Consider the following 16498-nt stretch of genomic DNA (forward strand, 5'->3'; position numbering starts at 1 on the left):
TTCTTTTCCCCCTTTTGGTCAAGATGGCATTCTCAATCGCAATGCCAGGGCCAGGTTCACTCCTGGGAGTCCTGTCCCTCATTGCCAAGAAGACTTACACCCCTGGGAGTCATGTCCCATGTAGGGGAGAGGGTAGTGAGTTTATTTGCAGAGTTGGCTGAAAGAGAGGCCACATCTGAGCAACAAAAGAGGTTCTCTGGGGGTGGCGGTTAGGTATACTTATAAGTATGCTTAGCTTCTCCTTTACAGGAATAAGTTTCATAAGTGCAAGCCCAAAGATCAAGGGCTTGTTTTATTAAATTGGGATTCCCTAATGCTTGCAAGAATATCAGGAATTCTCCAGGAGAGGAAGTTTAGTATTTCCCCATTTTCCCCAGTCCCTCAAGGGAACTTTGCAAATACTTTTTTATTTTCTGCCTGAAATACTCTGGGGTGCCTCAGGGTATGGCACTAAGCTGTACAGAATAACATCTCATTCCCTCTTCTAGGTTCCATATATCCATGTTGTTTAAAGACAATGACAATACAGCTTATATTAGAAAGTGTGCTACAGAGAATATAAATTTTGGACCAAATAAACATCTCTTAAATAGCAGTCAAAACTCAGGAATAGATGAGACTGCTGTAAGAGCTTACAATCTAGGAATCTTTACAACAAGCATCATTGTACACTCCACACTCCTGCATCGTCAATCTCTGTCCACATTCTATTCCCTGGTACCTATACTCTCCAATTCAATTCTCAGTGCTTGTTCATTAGATTTAGTTTGTATTGATGAAGCCTCACAGTATTTGTCCTTTTGTTTCTGGCTTATTTCACTCAACATAATGTCCTCAAGGGTTCACTCACCTATTTGCATGTGTCATGACTTCATTTCTTCTTGCAGCTACTTAGTATTAAGTTGTATGTATATGCCACACTTCACCCTTCCATTCACCTGTCGATGTACCCTTAGGCCACCTCCATCCATTGCAAATCCTGACTACTGCTGCCATAAACAGCAGTGTACAAGTGCCTATTCATGTCCCTGCTTTCAGCTCTTCTGAGTACATACCTAGTAAGAGGTTACAGGATCATATGGCAACCCTATACTTAGCCTCCTGTGGATCCACCACACTGCCCTTCAGAGGGGCTGCACTGTTCTACTTCCCTACCAACAGTAGGTATATCTCTCTCTCCACATCTTCTCCAGCACTTGTATCTTTTGTTTATTTTTTAAAGTTTTATTCGCACACCATGCAATCCATCGTAAATGAACAATCAATTGTTCCCAGTACAAATGCATAATTATGCTTTCACTGTAATAAGTTTTAAGACTGGGAAGTGTGAATCCTCCAACTTCGTTCTTTTTCAAGGTGGCCTTAGCTCTTTAGGACTCCTTACCCTTCCATATAATGGAAAAGATTGGCTTTTCTATTTTTCAAAGATGGTTGTTTGGAATTTTCATTGGAGTTTCATTGAATTTGTACATCACTTTGGGTAGAATTGACATTTTAACAATATTTAGTGTTCCAACCCATGAACACGGAATGTCCTTCCATTTATTTAGTCTTCTTTGATTGTTCATTACTAGTGTATAGAAACGCTACCAATTTTTGCATATTGTTCTTGTACACCACCACTTTGCTGAATTCACTTACTAGCTCTAGGAGCTTTGTTGTGGATTTTTCAGAATTTTCTGTATGTAGTAGCCTATCAAATGGGGAAAGTTTTACTTCTTTCTGTCCAATTTGGAAGCCTTTTATTTCTTTTGCTTGCCTGAATATAGCTTTTATTTTTATTTTTTAAAAATATAGTTATGTATGTACTTAGAGTGGTGAGTCAAATAATTCTGCAAGGTTTATAATAAAGAGCAGCAGTCCCCTAGCTTCTTTATCCACCCTATGTTTTTACTCCCCAGAGGAAACCACATTCAATAAATGTCTTGGCAGTTGTCCCAACATCATTTATGGAATAATGCTTCCTTTCCCCACTAATTAAAAATGGCAAGTACATCATATGCTCCTTGTTTCTGGATTGTCTGTCATACTCTATTGATTTGCCTATTATTGTAGCAGTATCATACAGGTTTAATATTTTATATGTAATTATAACAAGTATTAATAGTCTCCTCTCATTACTTAAAAAATTTTTTTTTCCTATCCTCATCCTTTTAATCTTCCATTTTTATTTTGGAATTACTTTTTCAAGTTCCAAAACAGACATCTTGTGAAAGTAAAATGGTAGTGGGATCCTTTGAAAATTTTACCATAATTAGTTTTTCTAGCCAGGAACATAATTATCTTGCCTTTTTTTCAACTGGTTTTATTTTTTAAATGGTCCTCAATAAAGTACTGTAGTTTCCTGCATATACTTGCTACACATTTTTTGTGTTTATTCCTCAATATTTAATATATTGTTGGCCATTATGAAGAGGGTTTTTCCTATTTTTAAAACACTTTCATTGAGATATATTCACATGCCCTATAGTCATCCACAATGTACAATCAATTGTACCATCATGTAGTTGTGTGCATTCACCACCACAATCAATTTTTGAACATTTTCCTTACTCAAATAAAAATAAAAGTAAAAAAACAAGAAAACCGAAAAAAACCACCAAAACATCCTATCCCCCCATTCCACCCTATTTTTTGTTTAATTTTTGTCCTCATTTTTCTACTTATCTGTGCATACACTGGATAAAGGAAGTGTGAGCCACAAGGTTTTTGCAATCGCACAGTCACACCATGCAAGCTACATAGTTATACAATCGTCTTATCAAGGCTACTGGGTTGAAGTTCGACAGCTTCAGGTATTTCCCTCTAGCCATTCCAACACTCTAAAACCTAAAAAGGGACATCTATATAGTGCATAAGAATGCCCTCCAGAGTGACCTCTCAACTCCATTTGAAATTTCTCAGCCACTGAAACTTTATTTTGTTTCATTTCTCTTCCCCCTTTTGTTCAAGAAGATTTTCTCAATCCCATGATGCTGGATCCAGGCTTATACCTGGGAGTCATGTCCTGTGTTGCCAGTGGTATTTACACCCCTGAAAGTCATAGGTTTAAAGAGAGAGAAGCCACATCTGAGCAACAAAGAGGTTCCCTGGAGGAGACTCTTAGGCACAATTATAACTAGGCTTAGCCTCTCCTTTGCAATAACAAGCTTTATAAGGGAAAGCCCCCAGATCGAAGTCTTGGCCTACTAAATTGGTAGTCCTCAATGTTTGTGAGACTATCAGTAAAAGCCCAGTCTAACATTTCTGCATTTTTCCCAATTTCCTCAGGGGGGCCCTGCAAATACATTTTTATTCTCTGCCCAAATTACTTTGGGATGTATTGGGATTTCACCCTAACCTGTAAAAATCTATCAAATCTCACATCCTATTAGAAGTTCTATGTACTTATGGTGTTTGAATAAACTGACCAAACAAGTTAAATTATTTAGTATGCTACAGAAAATATAGATCCTGCATGAAATAAACATCTCTTCCCTTGATCTCTGTTATTTTTATGGCTGGGTTTTTGTATGTTGGAAAACTATTGGTTTTATAAATTTTTTTAATCAGACAACTTAGTGACTATTTAAATATCTTGGGTTTTCTAGGTAAGGAGAAGTATTGTCTGTAATAAATAATAAACCTTTTTTCCAAACAGTAAACCTCAACTTTTCTGCTTCTTTTCATAGTTAATTAGCCAAAACTTTTGTTTCCTGGTGATAATGTAAAACCCTTCTTAAAATAGAGGAAAACAGTCTCCTCATGTGTGTAGTACACTAATAGTTGTAATAAAGCAAGACCTCCAGGAAATGCTGTTTAGCCATAAAAATATAAGGAAGTAGCTCCCTTAGTAGATAATCTTTGTTACAGCATTTTATGAAGAATCTTGCAAGAACTTTTATGAAGAGCACTGATTGTGGTAAAATGCTGCCCTCAAGTGGCTCCATCAAAAAACTGTTTGGCAAATGACCTCAACTAACTTGTACTGTCCCCATGGACTCCCAGAAATACCTGGAAGAGACTCTACAACAGGAAGATGGTGGGAGAGTCTGTGTTTGCTGGTAGAGGGTCGAGATAGGGCTACTAAGTAAAGCTGTTTGAGTTTTTATCATTAATATTTGACGTAACATTAATACTTACAGGATGGATTATACGAATGCACCATCATTAACTTTCTCAAATAAGCCCTGCTTAGACATAGAATTTATTGGCCACATTTCTTTGATGTGTCATGGGAAGCTCTTGGCCATGAGGTAATCAGGAAGTTGACAGATACAGATAAACAGTCTCATAGAAAGCTGGTTTACATCAGGAGTTCTCTTTTGCTGCTTTACTTTAGCAACAGGCAAATGGATAGCCACTGGGTGCCTGGCTTACACCACGTATTTATTAGGCACATGCATACTGATAATGAACTTGGCCATGGGAGATACTACTACATGAAAACTCCATGCTTATCACTTTCCCATGCCATTCTATCATCACTGAACTGAAAGGCTACTGCCCAGAACAAGAGACCTTGGCTTCCCTCTCAGGGTGGCTTTTGCTTTGGGGATCCTGCTTGCAGCTTCCTTTTATTCTTTCCACTCCAACAGTGGGGTCAGGATTTATACCCCTTCCTTGGTCCAGAAACTGTTCAAACTCTGACACAGTTAGCCAAGATACTGACATAACCCAAACATGGTAGCGTGAGGTTAGAGAGGAGAAATTTATCTCAGTGATTAACTATTAGCAGTAGTGTTTCTTAATATGTGAGATATAGCACACTTCTCAAGTAGACATTTTGATATATAACTTTCATTTTAATTAATTTGACAGCATCTATATATGAGTAGTACAATAGTGATATAATCAGAGTTGGTTTCATTGTAGGTTTTGTAGACTGTTTCCATTCCCTACATGCCAGTCTGGGGAATGAATTGAAGACCTTAAGTGTTAAAATGATGCAGAAGGCGGGGCAAGATGGCAGACTGGTGAGCTGTATGTTTTAGTTACTCCTCCAGGAAAGTAAGTAGAAAGCCAGGAACTGTGTGGACTGGACACCACAGAGCAATCTGACTTTGGGCATACTTCATACAACACTCATGAAAACGTGGAACTGCTGAGATCAGCGAAATCTGTAAGTTTTTGCGGCCAGGGGACCCGCGCCCCTCCCTGCCAGGCTCAGTCCCGTGGGAGGAGGGGTTGTCAGCTCCAGGAAGGAGAAGGGAGAAGTGCAGTGGCAGCCCTTATCGGAAACTCATTCTACTGATCCAAAATCCAACCATAGATAGACTGAGACCAGACACCAGAGAATCTGAGAGCAGCCAGCCCAGCAGAGAGGAGACAGGCATAGAAAAAAAACAACACGAAAAACTCCAAAATAAAAGCGGAGGATTTTTGGAGTTCTGGTGAACATAGAAAGGGGAAGGGCCCTGAGGCGCATATGCAAATCCCAAAGAAAAGCTGATCTCTCTGCCCTGTGGACCTTTCCTTAATGGCCCTGGTTGCTTTGTCTCTTAGCATTTCAATAACCCATTAGATCTCTGAGGAGGGCCCGTTTTTTTTTCTTTTTTTTTTTTTAATCCTTTTTTCTTTTTCTAAAACAATTACTCTAAGAAGCCAATACAGAAAGCTTCAAAGACTTACTGTTTGGGCAGGTCAAGTCAAGAGCAGAACTAGGAGAGCTCTGAGACAAAACGCAATAATCCAGTGGCTGAGAAAATTCACTAAACACCACAACTTCTCAAGAAAAGGGGGGTGTCCGCTCACAGCCATCATCCTGGTGGACAGGAAACACTCCTGCCCATCGCCAGCCCCATAGCCCAGAACTGCCCAGACAACCCAGTGTGACGGAAGTGCTTCAAATAACAGGCACACACCACAAAACTGGGCATGGACATTAGCCTTCCCTGCAACCTCAGCTGATTGTCCCAGAGTTGGGAAGGTAGAGCAGTGTGAATTAACAAAGCCCCATTCAGCCATCATTTCAGCAGACTGGGAGCCTCCCTACACAGCCCAGCAGCCCAGAACTGCCCTGGGGGGACGGCACTCACCTGTGACATAGCACAGTCATCCCTCAACAGAGGACCCGGGGTGCATGGCCTGGAAGAGGGGCCCACTTGCAAGTCTCTGGAGCCATACGCCAATACCAAGGACTTGTGGGTCAGTGGCAGAGACAAACTGTGGCAGGACTGAACTGAAGGATTAGACTATTGCAGCAGCTTTAAAACTCTAGGATCACCAGGGAGATTTGATTGTTAGAGCCAACCCCCCTCCCTGACTGCCCAGAAACACGCCCCGTATACAGGGCAGGCAACACCAACTACACACGCAAGCTTGGTACACCAATTGGACCCCACAAGACTCACTCCCCCACTCACCAAAAAGGCTAAGCAGGGGAGAACTGGCTTGTGGAGAACAGGTGGCTCGTGGACGCCACCTGCTGGTTAGTTAGAGAAAGTGTACTCCACAAAGCTGTAGATCCGATAAATCAGAGATAAGGACTTCAATTGGTCTACAAATCCTAAAAGAACCCTATCAAATTCAGCAAATGCCACGAGGCCAAAAACAACAGAAAATTATAAAGCATATGAAAAAACCAGACGATATGGATAACCCAAGCCCAAGCACCCAAATCAAAAGACCAGAAGAGACACAGAACCTAGAGCAGCTACTCAAAGAACTAAAGATGAACAATGAGACCATAGTACGGGAGATAAAGGAAATCAAGAAGACCCTAGAAGAGCATAAAGAAGACATTGCAAGACTAAATAAAAAAATGGATGATCTTATGGAAATTAAAGAAACTGTTGACCAAATTAAAAAGATTCTGGACACTCATAGTACAAGACTAGAGGAAGTTGAACAACGAATCAGTGACCTGGAAGATGACAGAATGGAAAATGAAAGCATAAAAGAAAGAATGGGGAAAAAAATTGAAAAAGTCGAAATGGACCTCAGGGATATGATAGATAATATGAAACGTCCGAATATAAGACTCATTGGTGTCCCAGAAGGGGAAGAAAAGGGTAAAGGTCTAGGAAGAGTATTCAAAGAAATTGTTGGGGAAAACTTCCCAAATCTTCTAAACAACATAAATACACAAATCATAAATGCTCAGCGAACTCCAAATAGAATAAATCCAAATAAACCCACTCCGAGACATATACTGATCACACTATCAAACACAGAAGAGAAGGAGCAAGTTCTGAAAGCAGCAAGAGAAAAGCAATTCACCACATACAAAGGAAACAGCATAAGACTAAGTAGTGACTACTCAGCAGCCACCATGGAGGCAAGAAGGCAGTGGCACGATATATTTAAAATTCTGAGTGAGAAAAATTTCCAGCCAAGAATACTTTATCCAGCAAAGCTCTCCTTCAAATTTGAGGGAGAGCTTAAATTTTTCACAGACAAACAAATGCTGAGAGAATTTGCTAACAAGAGACCTGCCCTACTGGAGATACTAAAGGCAGCCCTACAGACAGAGAAACAAAGAAAGGACAGAGAGACCTGGAGAAAGGTTCAGTACTAAAGAGATTCGGTATGGGTACAATAAAGGATATTAATAGACAGAGGGGAAAAATATGACAAACATAAACCAAAGGATAAGATGGCTGATTCAAGAAATGCCTTCACGGTTATAACGTTGAATGTAAATGGATTAAACTCCCCAATTAAAAGATATAGATTCGCAGAATGGATCAAAAAAAATGAGCCATCAATATGTTGCATACAAGAGACTCATCTTAGACACAGGGACACAAAGAAACTGAAAGTGAAAGGATGGAAAAAAATATTTCATGCAAGCTACAGCCAAAAGAAAGCAGGTGTAGCAATATTAATCTCAGATAAAATAGACTTCAAATGCAGGGATGTTTTGAGAGACAAAGAAGGCCACTACATACTAATAAAAGGGGCAATTCAGCAAGAAGAAATAACAATCGTAAATGTCTATGCACCCAACCAAGGTGCCACAAAATACATGAGAGAAACACTGGCAAAACTAAAGGAAGCAATTGATGTTTCCACAATAATTGTGGGAGACTTCAACACATCACTCTCTCCTATAGATAGATCAACCAGACAGAAGACCAATAAGGAAATTGAAAACCTCAACAATCTGATAAATGAATTAGATTTAACAGACATATACAGGACATTACATCCCAAATCACCAGGATACACATACTTTTCTAGTGCTCATGGAAATTTCTCCAGAATAGATCATATGCTGGGACATAAAACAAGCCTCAATAAATTTAAAAAGATTGAAATTATTCAAAGAACATTCTCTGACCACAATGGAATACAATTAGAAGTCAATAACCATCAGAGACTTAGAAAATTCACAAATACCTGGAGGTTAAACAACACACTCCTAAACAATCAGTGGGTTAAAGAAGAAATAGCAAGAGAAATTGCTAAATATATGGAGACGAATGAAAATGAGAACACAACATACCAAAACCTATGGGATGCAGCAAAAGCAGTGCTAAGGGGGAAATTTATAGCACTAAACGCATATATTAAAAAGGAAGAAAGAGCCAAAATCAAAGAACTAATGGATCAACTGAAGAAGCTAGAAAATGAACAGCAAACCAATCCTAAACCAAGTACAAGAAAAGAAATAACAAGGATTAAAGCAGAAATAAATGACATAGAGAACAAAAAAACAATAGAGAGGATAAATATCACCAAAAGTTGGTTCTTTGAGAAGATCAACAAGATTGACAAGCCCCTAGCTAGACTGACAAAATCAAAAAGAGAGAAGACCCATATAAACAAAATAATGAATGAAAAAGGTGACATACCTGCAGATCCTGAAGAAATTAAAAAAATTATAAGAGGATACTATGAACAACTGTATGGCAACAAACTGGATAATGTAGAGGAAATGGACAATTTCCTGGAAACATATGAACAACCTAGACTGACCAGAGAAGAAATAGAAGACCTCAACCAACCCATCACAAGCAAAGAGATCCAATCAGTCATCAAAAAGCTTCCCACAAATAAATGCCCAGGGCCAGATGGCTTCACAGGGGAATTCTACCAGACTTTCCAGAAAGAACTGACACCAATCTTACTCAGACTCTTTCAAAACATTGAAGAAAATGGAACACTACCTAACTCATTTTATGAAGCTAAAATCAATCTAATACCAAAACCAGGCAAAGATGTTACAAAAAAGGAAAACTACCGGCCAATCTCCCTAATGAATATAGATGCAAAAATCCTCAAGAAAATACTTGCAAATCGAATCCAAAGACACATTAAAAAAATCATACACCGTGACCAAGTGGGGTTTATTCCAGGCATGCAAGGATGGTTCAACATAAGAAAATCAATCAATGTATTACAACACATTAACAAGTCAAAAGGGAAAAATCAATTGATCATCTCAATAGATGCTGAAAAAGCATTTGACAAAATCCAACATCCCTTTTTGATAAAAACACTTCAAAAGGTAGGAATTGAAGGAAACTTCCTCAACATGATAAAGAGCATATATGAAAAACCCACAGCCAGCATAGTACTCAATGGTGAGAGACTGAAAGCCTTCCCTCTAAGATCAGGAACAAGACAAGGATGCCCGCTGTCACCACTGTTATTCAACATTGTGCTGGAAGTGCTAGCCAGGGCAATCCGGCAAGACAAAGAAATAAAAGGCATCCAAATTGGAAAAGAAGAAGTAAAAGTGTCATTGTTTGCAGATGATATGATCTTATATCTAGAAAACCCTGAGAAATCGACGATACAGCTACTAGAGCTAATAAACAAATTTAGCAAAGTAGCGGGATAGAAGGTTAATGCACATAAGTCAGTAATGTTTCTATATGCTAGAAATGAACAAACTGAAGAGACACTCAAGAAAAAGATACCATTTTCAATAGCAACTAAAAAAATCAAGTACCTAGGAATAAACTTAACCAAAGATGTAAAAGACCTATACAAAGAAAACTACATAACTCTACTAAAAGAAATAGAAGGGGACCTTAAAAGATGGAAAAATATTCCAGGTTCATGGATAGGAAGACTAAATGTCATTAAGATGTCAATTCTACCCAAACTCATCTACAGATTCAATGCAATCCCAATCAAAATTCCAACAACCTACTTTGCAGACTTGGAAAAGCTAGTTATCAAAATTATTTGGAAAGGGAAGATGCCTCGAATTGCTAAAGACACTCTAAAAAAGAAAAACCAAGTGGGAGGACTTACACTCCCTGACTTTGAAGCTTATTATAAAGCCACAGTTGCCAAAACAGCATGGTACTGGCACAAAGATAGACATATAGATCAATGGAATCGAATTGAGAATTCGGAGATAGACCCTCAGATCTATGGCCGACTGATCTTTGATAAGGCCCCCAAAGTCACTGAACTGAGCCATAATGGTCTTTTCAACAAATGGGGCTGGGAGAGTTGGATATCCATATCCAAAAGAATGAAAGAGGACCCCTGCCTCTCCCCCTTCACAAAAATTAACTCAAAATGGACCAAAGATCTCAATATAAAAGAAAGTACCATAAAACTCCTAGAAGGTAATGTAGGAAAACATCTTCAAGACCTTGTATTAGGTAGCCACTTCCTAGACTTTACACCCAAAGCACAAGCAACAAAAGAGAAAATAGATAAATGGGAACTCCTCAAGCTTAGAAGTTTCTGCACCTCAAAGGCATTTCTCAAAAAGGTAAAGAGGCAGCCAACTCAATGGGAAAAAATTTTTGGAAACCATGTATCTGACAAAAGACTGATATCTTGCATATATAAAGAAATCCTACAACTCAATGACAATAGTACAGTCGGCCCAATTATAAAATGGGCAAAAGATATGAAAAGACAGTTCTCTGAAGAGGAAATACAAATGGCCAAGAAACACATGAAAAAATGTTCAGCTTCACTACCTATTAGAGAGATGCAAATTAAGACCACGAGATACCATCTAACACCGGTTAGAATGGCTGCCATTAAACAAACAGGAAACTACAAATGCTGGAGGGGATGTGGAGAAATTGGAACTCTTATTCACTGTTGGTGGGACTGTATAATGGTTCAGCCACTCTGGAAGACAGTCTGGCAGTTCCTTAGAAAACTAGATATAGAGTTACCATTCGATCCAGCGATTGCACTTCTCGGTATATACCCGGAAGATCGGAAAGCAGTGACACGAACAGATATCTGCACGCCAATGTTCATAGCAGCATTATTCACAATTGCCAAAAGATGGAAACAACCCAAATGTCCTTCAACAGATGAGTGGATAAATAAAATGTGGTATATACACACGATGGAATACTACGCTGCAGTAAGAAGGAACGATCTCGTGAAACATATGACAATATGGATGAACCTTGACGACATAATGCTAAGTGAAATAAGCCAGGCACAAAAAGAGAAATATTATATGCTACCACTAATGTGAACTTTGAAAAATGTAAAACAAATGGCTTATAATGTAGAATGTAGGGGAACTAGCAATAGAGAGCAATTAAGGAAGGGGGAACAATAATCCAAGAAGAACAGATAAGCTATTTAACGTTCTGGGGATGCCCAGGAATGACTATGGTCTGTTAATTTCTGATGGATATAGTAGGAGCAAGTTCACAGAAATGTTGCTATATTAGGTAACTTTCTTGGGGTAAAGTAGGAACATGTTGGAAGTTAAGCAGTTATCTTAGGTTAGTTGTCTTTTTCTTACTCCCTTGTTATGGTCTCTTTGAAATGTTCTTTTATTGTATGTTTGTTTTCTTTTTAACTTTTTTTTCATACAGTTGATTTAAAAAAGAAGGGAAAGTTAAAAAAAAAAAAAAAAAACAAGGAAAAAAAAAAAAGATGCAGTGCCCCCTTGAGGAGCCTGTGGAGAATGCAGGGGTATTCGCCTACCCCACCTCCATGGTTGCTAACATGACCACAGACATAGGGGACTGGTGGTTTGATGGGTTGAGCCCTCTACCACAGGTTTTACCCTTGGGAAGACGGTTGCTGCAAAGGAGAGGCTAGGCCTCCCTATGGTTGTGCCTAAGAGCCTCCTCCCGAATGCCTCTTTGTTGCTCAGATGTGGTCCTCTCTCTCTGGCTAAGCCAACTTGAAAGGTGAAATCACTGCCCTCCCCACTACGTGGGACCAGACACCCAGGGGAGTGAATCTCCCTGGCAACGTGGAATATGACTCCCGGGGAGGAATGTAGACCTGGCATTGTGGGATGGAGAACATCTTCTTGACCAAAACGGGGAGGTGAAAGGAAATGAAATAAGCTTCAGTGGCAGAGAGAATCCAAAAGGAGCCGAGAGGTCACTCTGGTGGGCACTCTTACGCACACTTTAGACAACCCTTTTTAGGTTCTAAAGAATTGGGGTAGCTGGTGGTGGATACCTGAAACTATCAAACTACAACCCAGAACCCATGAATCTCGAAGACAGTTGTATAAAAATGTAGCCTATGAGGGGTGACAAGGGGATTGGGAAAGCCATAAGGACCACACTCCACTTTGTCTAGTTTATGGATGGATGAGTAGAAAAATAGGGGAAGGAAACAAACAGACAAAGGTACCCAGTGTTCTTTTTTACTTCAGTTGCTCTTTTTCACTCTAATTATTATTCTTGTTATTCTTGTGTGTGTGCTAATGAAGGTGTCAGGGATTGATTTGGGTGATGAATGTACAACTATGTAATGGTACTGTGAACAATCGAAAGTACGATTTGTTTTGTATGACTGCGTGGTATATGAATATATCTCAATAAAATGAAGATTAAAAAAAAAAAAAAGACATAATGCTGAGCAAAATAAGCCAGGCACAAAAAGAGAGATATTGTATGTTACCACTAATGTGAATTCTGTGAAAAATGTACAATGTTTTATACTGTAGAATGTAGGGGACCTAGAGATACCAATTAGTGGAGGGGGAATGATAATCTAATAAGAACAGATAAACTATGGAGGGTAATCTCAATGTTATGGGAATGCTCAGGAATGATTATGGTTTGTAAACTTTCTTGGATATAGTAAGATCATGTTGGAAGCAATAGAGTTATTTTAGGTTTTTTTTTTCTCTTATTCCTTTGTTTTCTTAGGGGTTGTTAATTTTCTTGGGGTATGGTAGGAACATGTTGGAAGCAAAGTAGTTATTTTAGGTTATTTGTTTTCCTTAATCCATTGCTTTGTTTCAAATGTTGTGGGGTTTTTTTGGTTGTTGTTTGCCTGTTTGTTTTTAATTTTTTGATAAACAAAGTTAAAAAATTGAAAAAAAATCAGTAGAAAAATGGGAGTAAAAACTAAATGACAAATAGGGTGGGATGGGGGGATGGTTTGGGTATTCTCTTTTCACTTTTATTTTTTATTCTTATTCTGATTCTTTCTGATGTAAGGAAAATGTTCAGAAATAGATTGTGGTGATGAACGCATAACTATATGATCATACTGTGAACAGTTGATTGTATACCATGGATGACTGTATGGTTTGTGAATATATTTCAATAAAACTGAATTTAAAAAAAAAAATGATGCAGAAAAGACTATGCAAAAGTCAAATCCATTTGTTTCATTATGCTGCTTCTTAGGCTACCTCAGACTATTTTGAAGCTAAAGCAACAAGAGCAAGATATTTTCCACCATTGATTTAACTAATCTTTGTTAATGAAGTAGAAGTTCTTACACTTTTTTAGGCTATTTTGGCTACTTCTCAGTGAACCAAATTATATTACAATGTATTGAGCTTTTACTTATGTACTAGTACTATGCTGTGTGGTTTATATGTACAGTACAATGAAAAACTAAGAGTTAAAAATGTGTTTGGAAAACCCAACTGTATATAATGACTGATTATAGTAACTTTCTAGAGATCCCTTTGTACAACTCTTAAGATTTTTTCTAATTTCTTTACATTTCTTATTTTCAGATTTGTCTATTGATGAAGAAATAATTTTTGCATATAATTTGATGGCCTATAAAAGTCAGCTACCAACTTTGCATACTCTCTTGAGTAGATTAAAACTATTTTTGGTAAAGGACCCCCTGTTAGATTTCAAAGGACAAATCTTCACGGAAGCTAATTTTTTCAGGTACTTAATTTCCCAATACTGAAAGTATTTTTAAGAGGAATGCTCACAAGTTTAGATGTTAATCAATAATAATATTTTACCGTTGCATTTAAGCATTATGTACTTTGATTGACTACAGTCCTGGCCATATCTCCAAATTTTTGCCAGTAAATGTGGTAAAAACATTATGTAGATATGCTAATTTAGAAAATTGAGATGCAAGAAAGACATGTCAGTTTTCTATTTTATTAAAAATTAAACTAGTATCTGAGTTGAAACAGCTACAACAATTACTTGATACCATTATTTATTTCTTTTACAATCTTGAATTTAAGCTGAATTTTGTCATCTTGTAATAAAATATCAGATAGTTTGATACTGGACTATCACTCTATCTTTTACTCACTTCAGATAATCCAGATGTATAGGTTACAAAGACAGCAAAATCCAATGAAATAAAGGTAGGTTCCATTAGTAATTTTTAACTCTTAATATAACTAGAATTATAGTGACTGTATTTTCAAAGCCAGAACTGGGATATAAGTTCCCTAAAGGTCATTTTGTTTTGTTTGCCATTTCTGGGTGCTCAAAGTAATCTAAGAATGCCCCAAATAATGACATTTTAAAAATTGTTTTCAATGGTTTGGAATTTCAATTAAAATTTTATCTGACATGCTCCATATTATAATGTGCCAGTAGACAGCCCAGTCTGATGATAGGACCATGTGGGTTATTTATTCATTCATTCAACAAATGAGTATTAAGCATTTAGTATATACCTTGCTTTTACTAAATGCTAATTTAAACTTGTTTTTAAGGGAATGTTTCTCTTACCAAGAGGATTTGGAAGTTTATGAGAAAGAAAATTTTTGCATGGATAAAGAGAAATTTTGTCAAGAGAAACTAGAGGATACAGTAAGTTAAAATGAAGTTGTAACACTTGCTTTCAATAATTTTCTTATAAAAGAAATAAAGCACACTTTAATAAATTTTAGTAATTTACCTTGACTACCTACAGTTGTAAGATTAAAAAGATATGTTTCAATTAAGAGTTAAATTTACTTCTAAGACAGTGGTTCTCAATCTCCGCTACACATTGGAATCACCTAGCAAGTAATATCCTAGCCAGATATGTTCTGATTTAATTGTTCTGACATGTAGCCCATATACAGGGAATTTCGAAACCTCTCTAGATGATTCTAGTCAATATACCTGGTATAAGATATAAGTGATCATGTCTAATTTTAAAATTGGGGACTGGAGCTAGAAATACTGATTTGAGAATTATGCACAAAATGTTATTTGAACTATAGAAGAATTTATCTCAATGAGGGATAAGAATACAAATGATCCAAGACTGAATTTTAGGTGCTACTGGTGGTTAATATTAAAGAAGATGGCATCTTTTCATATTGAAGATCAAACTTCACAAAGACAGCCCCCTTTTTTAGCATACAGTTTCAGTAGCATACAAAATGGTTATTATAATAGTACGCAAAGAATTCCAACAACTGAGAGGGCAAAAATTTTTGGCAGTTTAATGAACTTAAAATATAGGCCCATATAGATTGGATGCATTCACAAATTTAATTTAATTTTTTAAGACAACTGAAAACGTATATTTGGGCCTCTTAAAACATTCAAAGTACATATATAAAGTGGATTTAAGCAATGAAGGGGTTTCCTTATAATTAAAGTACTTTAACATGCATGGTAAAAATATTAATCCACCTATTGGCCCCGTCTCTCCCCAACCCCTGCTTGTTAACTTTGAAAGTTAGTTGTGCATTTATGGTCCCACTTATTAATGAATCTGGTTCCGTTGGGAAGAAAGAGAAATGCACTCCATGTAGTGCAGTACAGATCCATTCCAGTGTATCTGCCTTTTTAAATAATCTCTCCTTACTCACCATCTCCTATCTGCTACAGTTATTTTTTTTAATTTAGAATTTTAAAAATTTCTGTTAGCGCAGAAGAAGATAATTCTACATGTAGGGATATTGTACAGTAATCAGTGACAATACAGGATATAATTTTGGCTTTTATACTTCTGTGTTTTAAATGTTTATAAAGCATAAAGAATTTTGAGTGTGGGTTTAGTTTGAAATTTGGTACATCATTTAAGCAAATATATCCATTTATAAATTCAGAAATATTTATTTTGGAAAACCTCCATAGAAACTTCTTTTAACCATATATTATTTCAGCCACTTATGCTTATTGAGTGTGAAATCTTAATACCTACAAACATCAAACAAGAAATTGATATTCCATCATTCTCAGAACTGAAGACATTATTAAACTTAAAGCCAGAAATAATAAATTATGTAGATGAAAATGAAAAGCTTTTCAAAAGAGGTGAGAATTAATTTAAAATATATTACTTGTAAAAAACCATTTAATATTTGTTACACAGATTCTTGTTCTTGAAACTTTTTCTAAAACTGCAGTTTTGTAAAAGTGCTCTGTAAATTACATTTTTAAATCTCAGA

The 16498-nt window shown here is 37.1% G+C and overlaps 1 protein-coding gene across 1 annotated transcript in view; it reads left to right on the forward strand.

Annotated features, from left to right (window-relative positions):
- The window catches only part of SHOC1 (shortage in chiasmata 1), a 115581-nt gene that overhangs the window by 12224 nt on the left and 86859 nt on the right, over positions 1–16498 (forward strand). The window contains 3 exon segments of the mRNA XM_037797427.1: positions 13865–14027; positions 14825–14939; positions 16214–16364. Coding sequence (XP_037653355.1) covers positions 13865–14027; positions 14825–14939; positions 16214–16364 — 429 coding nt within the window.

The sequence above is a fragment of the Choloepus didactylus genome, chromosome 10 (genome assembly GCF_015220235.1).
Source record: "Choloepus didactylus isolate mChoDid1 chromosome 10, mChoDid1.pri, whole genome shotgun sequence".
Lineage (NCBI taxonomy): Eukaryota > Metazoa > Chordata > Mammalia > Pilosa > Megalonychidae > Choloepus > Choloepus didactylus.